We start from the raw sequence: 15891 nt of genomic DNA on the forward strand, positions 1-15891 counted from the left end.
TGATCAGTTGACGGATCAGATGGCTGTGGCTTGGCAGGCGCCCAGTAAGAGATTCCTATCTCCAGAAGCGGTTGGCTTCTAATTACCCCTTTCCTGAGGCACATTGTAAAAAATGGGAAACTCCACCGGCGGTGGATTCTCACGTCACCCGTTTAATAAGGAGCGCTACTTTGCCATTACCGTCTATATCCTCGCTGAAGGATCCCAAGGCCAGGAAAGTTGAGACTTGCTTAAAGTCCATTTACTCCCTCTCAGGGGCAGTGGCCCGACCGTCCATGGCCATCTCCTGGGTGGCCAAGGCCATTGAGGGTTGGCCCAACGCATTGGAGGATACCTTTCCGGACGACGCTCCGGATGTCCAGAGGGCATTGTTAGGACAGATGAGGGACGCTGCTTCCTACATTGGAGAAGCCTCTTTGCATGCTGACCTCTCGAGTAGCGGCTGCAGCAGTGTCTGCCCGACGATCCTTATGGCTGAGGTCCTGGAGAGCGGACTCCGATTCAAAGAAGGGCCTGGAGGCCTTACCTTTCAATGGAGAATTGCTATTTGGTCCGGACTTGGACAAAATAGTGGATACCCTGGCTAAATCCAAGTCAGCTTTCCTCCCTTCAGCGGCAACGCCTGCCCAGGTCCGGAGCTCGGCCTTTCATTCCTTTCGGGTTCAGGGTAAGGCAAAAGATCAGTACTTCCCGAGGCAGTCGGCAGCTAAAACCGCCTCTAAACCCAAGAAGCAAGCCTGGAGTGCTCGGTGCCCTTCTTCCAAGCAGAAGGATAAACCTGCGGCCTGATGGCACCGGCCTCTCTCTGGGGGACCTCAGAGTGGGAGGCCGACTTCTCCAATTCGCCCAGTGTTGGCACAATACCACCACGGATGCCGGGGTTCGAGAAGTAGTCTCTCACGGTTACGCCCTGTCTTTTCGGGTCAGGCCGCCCCACCAGTTTTTTTGCACAAGTCCTATCCTATCCTTGCTACAAGCAGGGGTCATTATTCCAGTTCTGCAGTCTCAACGTGGGACGGGATACTATTCTACTCTTTCTGGTACAGAAGCCCAATGGTTCTCATCGCCCTATCCTGAATTTGAAGTATCTGAACAAATACCTCAGAGTTCCCAAGTTCAGGATGGAAACGTTACGTTCCATCATTCTGGCGATGGAACCCGGGATTACATGGTCTCCCTGGATATCCAGGACGCCTATCTCCATGTGCCCATAGCACCGGCACACAGCGGTATCTGAGGTTTGCTATCCTGCAAAATCACTACCAGTTTCGGACGTTGCCTTTTGGCCTTTCCACGGCTCCGAGGGTGTTCACCAAGGTGATGGCAAGTATGGCCGCCCACCTTCGAGGCCAGGGTATACGGCTGTTGCCGTATCAGGACGATCTTCTTCTGCTGGCGAGCTCCCCCGAGGTACTTCCTCGACATCTCCACCTGACCATTGCTTGTCTTCAGGCACACGGGTGGTTGATAAATTGGAAAAAGTAATCTCTGATCCCATCACAACGGATGGTTCATTTGGGAGCCCTTCTGGATTCTCGTCAGCAAAGGATATTCCTGACTCCGGAAAAGGTGTCTTCCCTACAACTGCGCATACACAGTTGCCTGAGCAGTGCCAGGGTGTCGGTACACTCGGCCATGAGAGTCCTAGGGTCCATGGTGTCGGCATTCGACATGGTGGAATTTGCCCAGTTCCATTCCAGGCACCTGCAGGGGCAGATTCTATCGGAATGGAACGGGTTGCCTCACCGAGTCCGATCCCAGACACTGGTCCTGTCCTCAGAAGTGCGCAAGTCTCTAGCTTGGTGGCTTCAGCCAGCTCATCTCATCGAGGGTCGCCCCTTTTGGATCCCTGACTGGGTTCTGCTCACAACAGATGCCAGTCTCCGGGGTTGGGGGCAGTGACCGGCTCGTTGTCTCTTCAGGGCCGTTGGTCTGCGGAGGTAGCAGTTCTTCCCATAAACGTGCTGGAACTGCGGTCCGTGTACAGGGCTCTGCTATCGTCAGGCACCGCTCTTCACGGAAGGGCAGTGCAGGTGCAATCCGACAACGCCACATCAATCACCAGGGAGGAACTCGCAGCCGAGCTGTGATGTCGGAGGTATCTCGGATCCTGGCTTGGGCTGAGTGCCACCTTCCAGCAATCTCTGCAGTCTTCATCCCGGGAGTACTCAATTGGGGGGCAGACTTCCTCAGCCGTCACGACGTGCATCCCGGGGAATGGTCGCTTCACCCAGAGGTGTTTCAACTTCTCGTGGACAAATGGGGACTGCCGGAGTTGGACCTGATGGCCTCCCATCACAATTACAAGTTACCCGTGTACGGCTCAAGGACAAGGGACGCAGGCACAAGCCTGGTGGACGCGCTGTCGGTGAAATGGACGTTTCACCTAGCGTACCTGTTCCCTCCGATCTCCCTGCTACCTCGGGAACTAAGAAAAATTAAACAGGACGGGGGCACGTTTCTGCTAGTGGCTCCAGCGTGGCCCAGACGTCCTTGGTACTCCGATCTCAGGAGCTTGTCCATCGATGCCCCGTTCCTTCTACCTCAGCGTCGGGACCTGTTGTCTCAGGGGCCTTGCCTTTACCCAGATCTGGCTCAGCTGTCTTTGACGGCGTGGCTCTTGAGACAGCCGTCTTAAGTTCCCGGGGCTTTTCCAGCTCTGTCATCAGTACCATGCTGAGGGCGCGTAAACCTGCCTCTGCACGGATTTACCACAGAGTGTGGCACACTTACTTTCAGTGGTGTGAGTCCAGAAACTTTGATCCTCAGGTGTTCAGGGTTTCTAGGATTTTGGCATTTCTGCAGTCAGGTCTTGACCTGGGCTTACGTCTTGCTTCCCTGAAGGTTCATGTATCGGCTCTGTCGGTGTGGTTCCAACGTAGAATCGTTACACTGCCTGACGTTCACACCTTTTTTCAGGGTGTTCTTAGAATCCAGCCTCCCTTTGTGCCTCCAGTGGCTCCGTGGGACTTGGCGGTGGTTCTTTGGGTCCTGCAGGAACCTCCTTATGAACCTCTTGAGTCGGTGGACCTCAAGTGGTTAACACTTAAGACTGTGTTTCTCCTGGCAATTGCTTCGGCCAACTGTATCCGAGTTGGGGGCACTTTCCTGTAGTCCCCCCTTCTTAATTTCTCACCAGGACAGAGCAGTGCTTCGCACTCTTCCTGAGTTTTTGCCCAAAGTTGTCTCTAAGTTCCACATCAATCAGGAACTGGTGGTGCCAGGTTTTCAGTCCCCTGATCTTACAGCTGGCGAGGCTTCATTGGACGTTGTCCGTGCTCTCAGAATATATGTTGATCGGACTGCTTCTGTTAGAAGGTCCGTTTTTTGTTTGTCCTCTTTGGTTTTCATAAGAGGGGTTGGCCTGCCAACAAACAAACTTTAGCCCGTTGGCTCTGTTCTGTTATTAGGGAGGCTTATATACAGGAAGGTTTACCTGTTCCAGCCTCTGTTAAGGCTCATTCCACTCGGTCTGTGGGTCCTTCTTGGGCTGCTAGACGTGGTGCCTCCGCTGTTCAGCGGTGTAAGGCAGCCACTTGGTCTTCCATTCAGACGTTTTTGAGGTTTTATGCGTTTGCCACCTTTGCCTTTCAGGATGCATCCTTTGGGCGCAGGATTCTCCTTTCTGCACAGGAGCGTCCCCGCCCTTAGTTGAACTGCTTTGGGACATCCCCAAGGTCAACCCTGTGGACCCTGAAGTAGAAAACAAGAGATATGGTAAGAACTTACCTTTGTTATCTCTGTTTCTACGAAGTCCATACGGTCCACAGGGCGCCCGCCCTGACGCACCTGGCTTCACATGGGCTGTGTTGCTGGTCACCAGTTTTCCGTCTCCCATTTCTGTGAGTATGGTTTCTTGTGTGTTCCAGTCTTCCTTCTCTCTGTTTAGTCTCCTCCTCCGGCCTTAGCTGCTTACCAACTGAGGTGCCTGTGGCTCGGGGGTGGGGTATAGAGGAGGATGGACCCAAGTGCATCCTGGGAGCAGCAGCAAAAGCTTTAACTGCGTGGTGCCCGTGGATCCAGATACAGCTATACCCCAAGGTCACCCTGTGGACCCTATGGACTACGTAGAAACAGAGATAACAAAGGCAAGTTCTTACCATATCTCTTGTTTCTTTTTTTTTTTTTACACGTTGTCATTATGGGGTATTGTGTGTAGAATTTTGAGGACAAAAATGAATTTATTCCATTTTGGAATAAGGCTGTAACATAACAAAATGTGGAAAAAGTGACGTGCTGTGAATACTTTCCGGATGTTCTTACCATAACTCATTTTTTCCGGGTCCATAGGGGGTCCACAGGGTTGACCTTGGGGTATAGCTGGATCTGGATCCATGGGCACCACGCAGTTAAAGCTTTAGCTCCCAGGATGCACTGGGTCCATCCTCCTCTATACCCCGCCCCAAAGACACAGGCACCTCAGTTTAAGTTGGTGCCCGGCCGGAGTCGGGTCACCGTTAGCGCAGGGGGACTGATTAGCATCCCCATAGCTTATTTTTTGGAGTTTTTTTTTTTCATTTTTTTATTTTAAAGACTCTTCAGAGCGTCAGCATTGGACGTCCAAGCTGCCGCTCCTACACCCCGCCAGTGCCGTGACGCCAGTACAGATCTGGGGTCGCGGCGGGACCCCAGAGTCTGTACTAGCCGGGCTCTGGGGGAATCCCATGATTGCTGCCAGATCCCTCTCTATGCAGGCATACCCTGCGTGTCCACTAGACCACCAGGGAGTTATGCCAGCAGTGGTAGCCGGCGTCCCGGGGGTTAATTGCTAGCCAGGGGAGGCAGCCTTCTCTGTCTAGCGGCTCCTCCCCTCAGATCAGCGCGCCTTTCCGCTTAGGTCTGGCGTCGCTGAACTGCTTCCTCCTCCTGCCACTGAGGTCTCCGGGGCCCATCTTCCCTGGCACATCGCAGATCTCGCAGGCAGCGCGTGGACCGGTCCCCCTGTGTACCTCTCCCCTGCTAGGACAGCGTACACAGCACTATAGCCCTCCCAGACACTGACTCTGGGCAGCGTCCCCCTGTGTACCTCTCCCCTGCTGGGACAGTGTACACAGCACTATAGCCCTCCCAGGCACTGACTCTGGGCAGCGCCCCCCTGTGTACCTCTCCCCTGCTAGGACAGCGTACACAGCACTATAGCCCTCCCAGACACTGAATCTGGGCAGCGCCCCCCTGTGTACCTCTCCCCTGCTAGGACAGTGTACACAGCACTATAGCCCTCCCAGACACTGACTCTGGGCAGCGTCCCCCTGTATACCTCTCCCCTGCTAGGACAGTGTACACAGCACTAAAGCCCTCCCAGACACTGACTCTGGGCAGCGTCCCCCTGTATACCTCTCCCCTGCTAGGACAGTGTACACAGCACTATAGCCCTCCCAGACACTGAATCTGGGCAGCGTCCCCTGTGTACCTCTCCCCTGCTAGGACAGTGTACACAGCGCTATAGCCCTCCCAGACACTGACTCTGGGCAGCGCCCCCTGTGTACCTCTCCCCTGCTAGGACAGCGTACACAACACTATAGCCCTCCCAGACACTGACTCTGGGCAGCGTCCCCTGTGTACCTCTCCCCTGCTAGGACAGCGTACACAGCGCTATAGCCCTCCCAGACACTGACTCTGGGCAGCCTCCCCTGTGTACCTCTCCCCTGCTAGGACAGTGTACACAGCACTATAGCCCTCCCAGACACTGACTCTGGGCAGCATCCCCTGTGTACCTCTCCCCTGCTAGGACAGTGTACACAGCACTATAGCCCTCCCAGGCACTGACTCTGGGCAGCGTCCCCCTGTGTACCTCTCCCCTGCTAGGACAGTGTACACAGCACTATAGCCCTCCCAGACACTGACTCTGGGCAGCCTCCCCTGTGTACCTCTCCCCTGCTAGGACAGTGTACACAGCACTATAGCCCTCCCAGACACTGACTCTGGGCAGGGTGATTGTAGTGACAAGGTGCAGTGGGTATTACTTCTGCATTGTATGTTACTTTTACTAGTGCTGACTGTCTGTGCTTTATTTCTCCTTACTGTCAATCTATACCTATCCCTCTCCTTCTCCTACAGCCCTGGCAGGTGTGTGGGTAGGGCTTTTCTCTGATCTCACTTATATAAATTCATGGATTTGTGAGGTCGGTCACATACAGTTGTGTGCTACACGGTACCATATCTGTGGGCTTGTGTGCTGCATGCTTGTGGGTGCGCCAGGAGTGAGCCACTGGACTTCCCTTTAAATTTTATATATATCTGTATATATATATTTATAGTTATAGTAAGTCATGTGTGACCGAGAAAGTTGAGCGCTCTATGGCTCCCACTCTGTTCTCTGCGGACGCTGCATCGCAGGGGTGAATAAGGAGGATTAATCACAGGATGGGCTGTGTGTGAGGTGCCATCAGTTACCTGGTCCCTCTAACCCCCCCAACTATGAGATAGGACCCTCCTTGGGAGGTGTTTTCTCAGGTGCTGGCTTCCATTGCGGACCGTCTGGCTGTCCCGGCTGCTCTCCCCCCATATGGAGTTACCCCAACCAGCCATCCGCCCTTCTCAGGGTATACCGCAATTATTGCAGTCTTCCCCTGGGCCTCCGATTGTTAGTCCATATACGGGATATATATATGTTACGTAGTGACTAACCTCAGAAGGCGTCTAAACAGCCTGTTAAGTCGTCCCAGTCTATTAAACTGTCAGACTCTGAAGCGTCCTCGGATGATGGGGAATTGCCTGAGGACTCTGACTCGGATTCCCAAATTTCAAACAGGCAGAAGTGACCGTCTGTTTTTCCTCTCTCTGACCAACTCACTGACCATATGGTGGAGGCCTGGCATTCGCCTAGTAAGAGGTTCCAGCCGCAGAAACGTTTAGCGTCTAGTTATCCGTTTCCTGCAGGTCATTGCAAAAAAGTGGGAAACTCCGCCTGCGATGGATTCTCATGTTACTCGCTTAATCAAGAGCGCTACCTCGCCTATGCCGTCCATTTTATCCCTAAAGGATCCCACAGGCAGGAAGGCGGAGACTTGTTTAAAATCAGTCTATTCTCTCTCATGGACGGTGGCCCGTCCGTCCATGGCCATCTCTTGGGTGGCTAAGGCTGGGCCAATGTACTGGAAGATACTTTTCCTGAGGAAGCTCCGGAGGTTCAGAGAGCTTTAGTGGGACAGATGAGGGATGCCGCTTCCTATAGTGGCAAAGCGGCTTTGGATGCCAGTCTTCTGACTTCCAGAGTTTCGACTGCAGCTGTGTCTGCTCGCCGGTCTTTGTGGCTACGTTCTTGGAGAGCGGAAGCGGATTCCAAGAAAGGTCTGGAGACCTTAACCTTTAATGGGGAGATATTGTTTGGCCCAGACCTGGACAAAATTGGAGATACCCAGGCAAAGTCTAAGTCTGCTTTTCTACCATCGGCGGCTGCGCCTTCTAAGGCTAGGACCTCTGCATTTCGGTCCTTTCGTTCTCAGGGAAAGTCCAAGGAACAGTCCTTCTCGAGGCAGTCGGCAACCAAGGCCTCCCCTAAACCTAAGAAGCAAGTGTGGAGTGCTAGACGCCCGACTTCCAAGCCGGATGATAAACCTTCTGCCTAATGGGACGGGATCCTAGAGTGGGAGGCCGACTTCTTCAATTCGCCCAGTGCTGGTGCACTACCACCACGGATGCTTGGATAGAGTGCCCAAATTCAGGATGGAAATGTTACGTTCCAGCATTCTGGCTATGGAACCGGGGGATTACATGATCTCCCTGGACATCCAGGATGCTTACCTCCATGTTCCTATAGCTCCTTCACACCAGAGGTATCTGCGGTTTGTTATACGTCAGCACCACTCTCAATTTCAGAAATCTCATCTCACCAAGGGTCGCCCCTTTTAGATCCCGGACTGGGTTCTGCTCACGACAGATGCCAGTCTCTGGGGTTTGGGGTGCAGTGACAGGTCCACTTTCCCTTCAGGGCTGTTGGACTGTGGAAGAAGCAATTCTCCCGATCAACATTCTGGAACTTCAGGCCGTGTACAGTGCCTTTCAGTTGTCCGGTCACGCTCTTCAGGGAAGGGCCGTGCAAGTTCAGTCTGACAACGCCACCACGGTGGCGTACATCAACCATCAAGGGGGACTCGCAGTCGAGCAGCTATGTCAGAGGTGTCACGCATTCTGTCTTGGGCGGAGTGCCACATTCCAGCCGTCTCAGCAGTCTTCATCCTAGGAGTCCTCAATTGGGAGGCGGACTTCCTCAGCCGTCACGACATGCATCCCGGGGAATGGTCGCTTCACCCAGAGGTATTTCAACTACTCATGGTCAAGTGGGGACTGCCGGAGGTAGACGTCATGGCCTCCCGTCTCAATCACAAGTTGCCAGTGTACGGGTCCAGGACGAGATGCCGACGCAAGCTTGGTGGACGCGCTGTCGGTGAAATGGACTTTCCAGTTGGCGTATCTATTCCCTCCGATATCCCTACTCCCTCGGGTCCTTCGGAAATTCAAACAGGACGGCGGCACGCTTTTGCTGGTGGCTCCAGCTTCGCCCAGATGTCCTCGGTACTCCGATCTTCGGAGCCTCTCCATCGGCGCTCCATTTCTTCTGCCTCAACGTCGGACCTGTTGTCTCAGGGTTCCTGCCTTTACCCGGATCTGGGTCGTCTGTCTTTGACGGCGTGGCTCTTGAGACATCCGTCTTAAGGTTCCGGGGTTTTTCCAGCTCAGTCATCAGCACGATGCTGCAGGCGCGCATGCCTGCTTTCGCCAGGATTTACCACAGAGTATGGCATACTTATTTTCAGTGGTGTGAGTCGAGAAGCTACGATCCTCAGGTGTTTCGTGTTTCTAGGATTTTAGCGTTCCTTCAGTCTGGTTTGGACCTAGGCTTACGCCTCACTTCTTTGAAAGTTCATGTGTCTGCACTATCTGTGTGGTTCCAGCGAAGGATAGCTCCACTGCCAGACATCCACACCTTTTTCCAGGGTCTCAGGATTCAGTCTCCCTTTGTTCCCCCAGTGGCTCCTTGGGATTTGGCGGTAGTGCTTCAGGTCCTCCAGGGTCCTCCATTCGAAGCGCTAGAGTCGGTGGAACTCAAGTCGTTGACGGTTAAGACTATATTTCTCCTGGCTATTGCTTCAGCCAGGGAGGTGTCAGAATTGGGGGCGCTTTCCTGTCGTCATCCCTTTCTGTTATTTCACCAGGACAGTGCAGTGCTTCGCAGTTGTCCTGGTTTTCTTCCTAAGGTGGTTTCTAAATTCCTCATCAATCAGGAAATTTTTGTGCCTGCCTTTCAGTCACCTGATCTCTCGGCTGGTGAGGCCTCCTTGGATGTGGTCCGGGCTCTCCGAATTTATGTGGAACGGACTAGTTTCATTCGGAAGTTGGATTCCTTATTCGTCTTTGGATTTCACAGGAGGGGTTGGCCTGCCAACAAACAAACTGTGGCTAGATGGCTGTTTGGCTATTTCTGAGGCTTATGCACAGGAGGGCTTGCCTGTTCAGCCTCTGTTAAGGCTCATTCTACTCTGTCTGTGGGCAGCTAGCCGTGGCGCCTCGGCTGTTTAGCTGTGTAAGGTGGCCACGTTGTCTTCCATCCAGATCTTTCTGAGGTTCTATGCTTCCTTCGGGTGCCGGATTTTCCTTTCAGCACAGGAGCTTCCTCGCCCTTAGTTGGACTGCTTTGGGACATCCTCAAGGTCAACCCTGTGGACCCCCCTATGGATCCTGAAGAAGAAAATGAGAGCTATGGTAAGACCTTTGTTATCTCTTTTTCTTCGAAGTCCACAGGGCTCCCGCCCTGACACACCTGGCTTCAAATGGGCTATGTGGCTGGTCACCGGTTTTCCGTCTCCCTTTCTGTGAGTATGGTGTGTGTTCCAGTCTTCCTTCTCTCAGTTTTTGGCTACTTACCAACTGAGGTACCTGTGGCTTGGGAGCAGGGTATAGATGAGGATGGACCCAGTGCATCCTGAGAGCTAAAGCTTAAACTGCGTGGTAACCATTGTGTTTAGTTTTCTGACTATCTGGTTCCTCTGGATCTTGTGGCGTCAGACAAATGCACAATGTTTATCTCTGCATCTCTTCATCCTCTAAATGTGAAGCGTTGTCCATCCTCTGTGTCCTGAATCCCAGACTCCTAATACGCACCCGTGTGATTAGAATCCCAGACTCCTCCTCCTCCTCCGCACCCGTGTGATTAGAATCCCAGACTCCTCCTCCTCCTCCGCACCCGTGTGATTAGAATCCCAGTCTCCTCCTCATCCGCACACGTGTGATTAGAATCCCAGTCTCCTCCTCCGCACACGTGTGATTAGAATGTTTGTGCTTTTTCCGCAGTAAAACGTCTTCCAGAGCACATACAGGTGGATGATCCGGCAGCACAGAAGAAACTGGCGAAGAAGCTGGAAAGACAACAGGTAGGGGCGTACGGGCTGCCACCTCCCAATGGTGGACAGTTATTTATAATGTCTAGCGCAGAATTGACGACACAGGAGTAGTGTTAAAGCATTTTTCTGTGTCGGCAATACAATTGTAAACCTGATCCTCTAACGTGTTTACAGATCTGACTGTTGGCATAACATACTGTACCAAACCCTCCCTATGCGTGTCATAGTGTTAGAATGGCGCCTGCATACGGGGAGACGCGCTGTGCACTTTATAGCCACCCTGACGTTACATAAATGTATCTGATTATTCTCGGGGAATACTGCTCCATTCTGTCTCTTCATGTCCACCCCTGAGTATGAGGGAACATGGGCTTCAATTACATGGCTTGTTGTGTAACAGTACATGTGCTTCTCGGCTAACGTGTAACAGTGCATCCCGTTATGTAGAAGAGGGGACCCGTAATTCTCCACCTTCCTGTATTGTCACGCCACTGTAATCGTGACTCCCATGGCAAAATGCCACTATGCAATATGGTGTGTTGGCGGCAGGTTGGGAGGCCGCCTATCAGTGCATGGACTCTGCAGGACCGCCTATCAGTGCATGGACTCTGCAGGACCGCCTATCAGTGCATGGACGCTGCAGGACCGCCTATCAGTGCATGGACTCTGCAGGACCGCCTATCAGTGCATGGACGCTGCAGGACCGCCTATCAGTGCATGGACGCTGTAGGACCGCCTATCAGTGCATGGACTCTGAAGGACCGCCTATCAGTGCATGGACTCTGTAGGATAGACTGTTGTAATGTGCTGGAAATGAGAGCAGCAATAAGCCACATTCCGTCTGTACTACGGGACGAGCACCTCCAGGTATTCACCACAGTGTGACTGTATTGGTGTATTTATTCTGCCAGGGAGGCAGCAGAAGCAGGGCGTGATGAATGAGGTGGAGAAGATAAATGTTTCTGATGTTCAGAAATAGTCTCTTCTGCACAATGCATAGGGGACCCAGGCTTAGACCATGGGTATAGGATGGAGCAGGAGGAGTTCGGGCACCAACTAGTTAAACTTCTTCTCCCAGCAGCCAAGGCTCCTCTCTCACTATACCCTGCAGGGCACCAAGGCTCCTCTCTCACTATACCCTGCAGGGCACCAAGGCTCCTCTCTCACTATACCCTGCAGGGCACCAGGGCTCCTCTCTCACTATACCCTGCAGGGCACCAAGGCTCCTCTCTCACTATACCCTGCAGGGCACCAAGGCTCCTCTCTCACTATACCCTGCAGGGCACCAGGGCTCCTCTCTCACTATACCCTGCAGGGCACCAAGGCTCCTCTCTCACTATACCCTGCAGGGCACCAAGGCTCCTCTCTCACTATACCCTGCAGGGCACCAAGGCTCCTCTCTCACTATACCCTGCAGGGCACCAGGGCTCCTCTCTCACTATACCCTGCAGGGCACCAAGGCTCCTCTCTCACTATACCCTGCAGGGCACCAAGGCTCCTCTCTCACTATACCCTGCAGGGCACCAAGGCTCCTCTCTCACTATACCCTGCAGGGCACCAAGGCTCCTCTCTCACTATACCCTGCAGGGCACCAGGGCTCCTCTCTCACTATACCCTGCAGGGCACCAGGGCTCCTCTCTCACTATACCCTGCAGGGCACCAGGGCTCCTCTCTCACTATACCCTGCAGGGCACCAGGGCTCCTCTCTCTCTATACCGTGGAGGGCACCAGGGCTCCTCTCTCACTATACCCTGCAGGGCACCAGGGCTCCTCTCTCACTATACCCTGCAGGGCACCAAGGCTCCTCTCTCACTATACCCTGCAGGGCACCAGGGCTCCTCTCTCACTATACCCTGCAGGGCACCAGGGCTCCTCTCTCACTATACCCTGCAGGGCACCAGGGCTCCTCTCTCACTATACCCTGCAGGGCACCAGGGCTCCTCTCTCACTATACCCTGCAGGGCACCAGGGCTCCTCTCTCACTATACCCTGCAGGGCACCAAGGCTCCTCTCTCACTATACCCTGCAGGGCACCAAGGCTCCTCTCTCACTATACCCTGCAGGGCACCAAGGCTCCTCTCTCACTATACCCTGCAGGGCACCAAGGCTCCTCTCTCACTATACCCTGCAGGGCACCAGGGCTCCTCTCTCACTATACCCTGCAGGGCACCAGGGCTCCTCTCTCACTATACCCTGCAGGGCACCAGGGCTCCTCTCTCACTATACCCTGCAGGACACCAGGGCTCCTCTCTCACTATACCCTGCAGGGCACCAGGGCTCCTCTCTCACTATACCCTGCAGGGCACCAGGGCTCCTCTCTCACTATACCCTGCAGGGCACCAGGGCTCCTCTCTCACTATACCCTGCAGGGCACCAGGGCTCCTCTCTCACTATACCCTGCAGGGCACCAAGGCTCCTCTCTCACTATACCCTGCAGGGCACCAAGGCTCCTCTCTCACTATACCCTGCAGGGCACCAGGGCTCCTCTCTCACTATACCCTGCAGGGCACCAGGGCTCCTCTCTCACTATACCCTGCAGGGCACCAGGGCTCCTCTCTCACTATACCCTGCAGGGCACCAGGGCTCCTCTCTCACTATACCCTGCAGGGCACCAAGGCTCCTCTCTCACTATACCCTGCAGGGCACCAAGGCTCCTCTCTCACTATACCCTGCAGGGCACCAAGGCTCCTCTCTCACTATACCCTGCAGGGCACCAAGGCTCCTCTCTCACTATACCCTGCAGGGCACCAGGGCTCCTCTCTCACTATACCCTGCAGGGCACCAGGGCTCCTCTCTCACTATACCCTGCAGGGCACCAGGGCTCCTCTCTCACTATACCCTGCAGGGCACCAGGGCTCCTCTCTCACTATACCCTGCAGGGCACCAGGGCTCCTCTCTCACTATACCCTGCAGGGCACCAGGGCTCCTCTCTCACTATACCCTGCAGGGCACCAAGGCTCCTCTCTCACTATACCCTGCAGGGCACCAAGGCTCCTCTCTCACTATACCCTGCAGGGCACCAAGGCTCCTCTCTCACTATACCCTGCAGGGCACCAGGGCTCCTCTCTCACTATACCCTGCAGGGCACCAAGGCTCCTCTCTCACTATACCCTGCAGGGCACCAGGGCTCCTCTCTCACTATACCCTGCAGGGCACCAGGGCTCCTCTCTCACTATACCCTGCAGGGCACCAAGGCTCCTCTCTCACTATACCCTGCAGGGCACCAAGGCTCCTCTCTCACTATACCCTGCAGGGCACCAGGGCTCCTCTCTCACTATACCCTGCAGGGCACCAGGGCTCCTCTCTCACTATACCCTGCAGGGCACCAAGGCTCCTCTCTCACTATACCCTGCAGGGCACCAGGGCTCCTCTCTCACTATACCCTGCAGGGCACCAGGGCTCCTCTCTCACTATACCCTGCAGGGCACCAGGGCTCCTCTCTCACTATACCCTGCAGGGCACCAGGGCTCCTCTCTCACTATACCCTGCAGGGCACCAAGGCTCCTCTCTCACTATACCCTGCAGGGCACCAGGGCTCCTCTCTCACTATACCCTGCAGGGCACCAGGGCTCCTCTCTCACTATACCCTGCAGGGCACCAGGGCTCCTCTCTCACTATACCCTGCAGGGCACCAGGGCTCCTCTCTCACTATACCCTGCAGGGCACCAAGGCTCCTCTCTCACTATACCCTGCAGGGCACCAGGGCTCCTCTCTCACTATACCCTGCAGGGCACCAAGGCTCCTCTCTCACTATACCCTGCAGGGCACCAGGGCTCCTCTCTCACTATACCCTGCAGGGCACCAGGGCACATGTGGAAACTTCTTCTGAGCTTTAATTTTTATTTAATTTACTATTTTCAATGAGTGAGAAGCGCTAGGTGTCCTATAGGACGCCCGCACTGCCACTCCACTGACCCACTGCGCCGGCGGCCACGCTACCGGCGAGCGGGTCAGTGACTTTGGCCGGTCCCCCAGCACACATCAGGGACCCACAGGCAGACGCCGGGGGTGGGAACACGGACAGTGCTCAAAAGTAAGAGCGCCTCACAGCTTACAGGGAGCCACGCTGCAGTGGCTGTACATCGCCGGTGTGGGAGACCACCGGCGGTGCTGACAGCCATCGCCCAGGTCATCTGGTGCTTCACAGCAATGGTGGCGATTCGTTAGAAGCAGCCATTGCCCTGGGACGTCTAGTATCAGCTAGGGGGAGGTAGACTCTCCCCATTCAGCCCCTCCCCGCTCGCTTGGCGCCCTCCCTCACTGCGACAGCCATGCCACAGGGCTTCTGCCCCCTCTCTCTCCTCCCAACTGAGACACTGAGCGGCCATGTTACCCTGTGCCTGCGTCAGTCAGTGTATGGAGAGCAGTAACGTGCGCCCGTCTCCCTGTGTACCTATTCCCATGGGGTCAGGTATACACTACGCTCCTTCCTACTGGCTGGGGTTTGGATTGCTGAGCAGTTACTGCCCATTAATATGCAGCATTGAATGTCTCTCTGCATGTACAGTATTTGTGTTCATACATTTTATTTTTCAGTTTATTCTGATTAGTAAATCCCTTATCTGTAAATCCCGATTATTGTGGGGTGAGGTCACGTTCATTGCACTCCCCCTTTTATTTAGGGTCTCCAAGGGCACAGCACCCAGGGATGGGGGTGCCTCAGTGCTGTGTAACTGCAGGACTTCTCCTCGGGGTCCGGACCACCATGGGCTCAGTGTCCTGTGATTCGCAGCCAGAGTGTCAGTCAGCCATGACTTCCACCTCGGGCCGGCCTGGATACCGCTCATATAGGTAAGGTTGCAGCTGGCTAAGGGCTAGTGTGTATCCTCTGCAGTGTCCGAGTGTGCCCGTCACGCAGAACCACAGGGCCCGCTTCCCGTACTACTATCCCTACTGGGGCCTAGCTGGGTACCTGATAGCATTCTGCCTTAGGAGCCAGAGATGCCGCAATTCTCGCTTTAAGCGCAGTTGTCTGCATCTTTCCATCTCAGGCTGGACAGGAAACGCACTTCAGGCGCCAGTCTAGATAAAGCCACGTCCCTGTCCGGTAATCTGAAATTTCTCACTGGGACATTGTCTTAGACAAAGGTTTCACCTGAAATATATCCCATACCGCAGCTAGATGTAGCCGTCCGGATTAACTGGATACAAGCTGTTCTTGACTTCAAAGATGCGGCCACACCAACCGAATCGCCTGATATCGTCTGATCTCGGAAGCTAACCATGGTCAGGCCTGGTTAGTACTTGGACGCCTGGGAATACCAGGTGCGGTAGGCTACAGACCTCTGAGGCTAGCACTTTGCTTTACAAGCTTTGGTAGACTGTTTCTGCAGAATTCCTGTGCGCAGATTGTGGACCTCCTAAGGACGGCTCACCCTAAGAGGCACCTCCAGGTTTCTAAGTACATTGCCGCCTCCAACTCTCTACCTGCTGCGGACCGTTCATAATTAGCCTCCTCCTCAGTGGATGCTCACATGTCCCGCCTAGTCAGAATTGTTACCCTTCCTAGTCCAAATTCGGCATTCTTGGGATCTGACGTACAGGACAATGG

At 54.4% G+C, this 15891-nt stretch overlaps 1 protein-coding gene across 2 annotated transcripts in view; it reads left to right on the top strand.

Annotated features, from left to right (window-relative positions):
* EIF2B4 (eukaryotic translation initiation factor 2B subunit delta) overlaps positions 1 to 15891 on the top strand; it is a 124402-nt gene that overhangs the window by 19810 nt on the left and 88701 nt on the right. For both annotated transcript variants that reach the window (XM_088464322.1, XM_088464323.1), the window contains exon 5: positions 10291 to 10370. In XM_088464322.1, the coding sequence (XP_088320448.1) occupies positions 10291 to 10370 (80 nt within the window). The remainder of the gene's footprint in view (positions 1 to 10290; positions 10371 to 15891) is intronic.

This window comes from Taudactylus pleione, unplaced genomic scaffold, assembly GCF_031769625.1.
Source record: "Taudactylus pleione unplaced genomic scaffold, aTauple2 ptg001636l, whole genome shotgun sequence".
Lineage (NCBI taxonomy): Eukaryota > Metazoa > Chordata > Amphibia > Anura > Myobatrachidae > Taudactylus > Taudactylus pleione.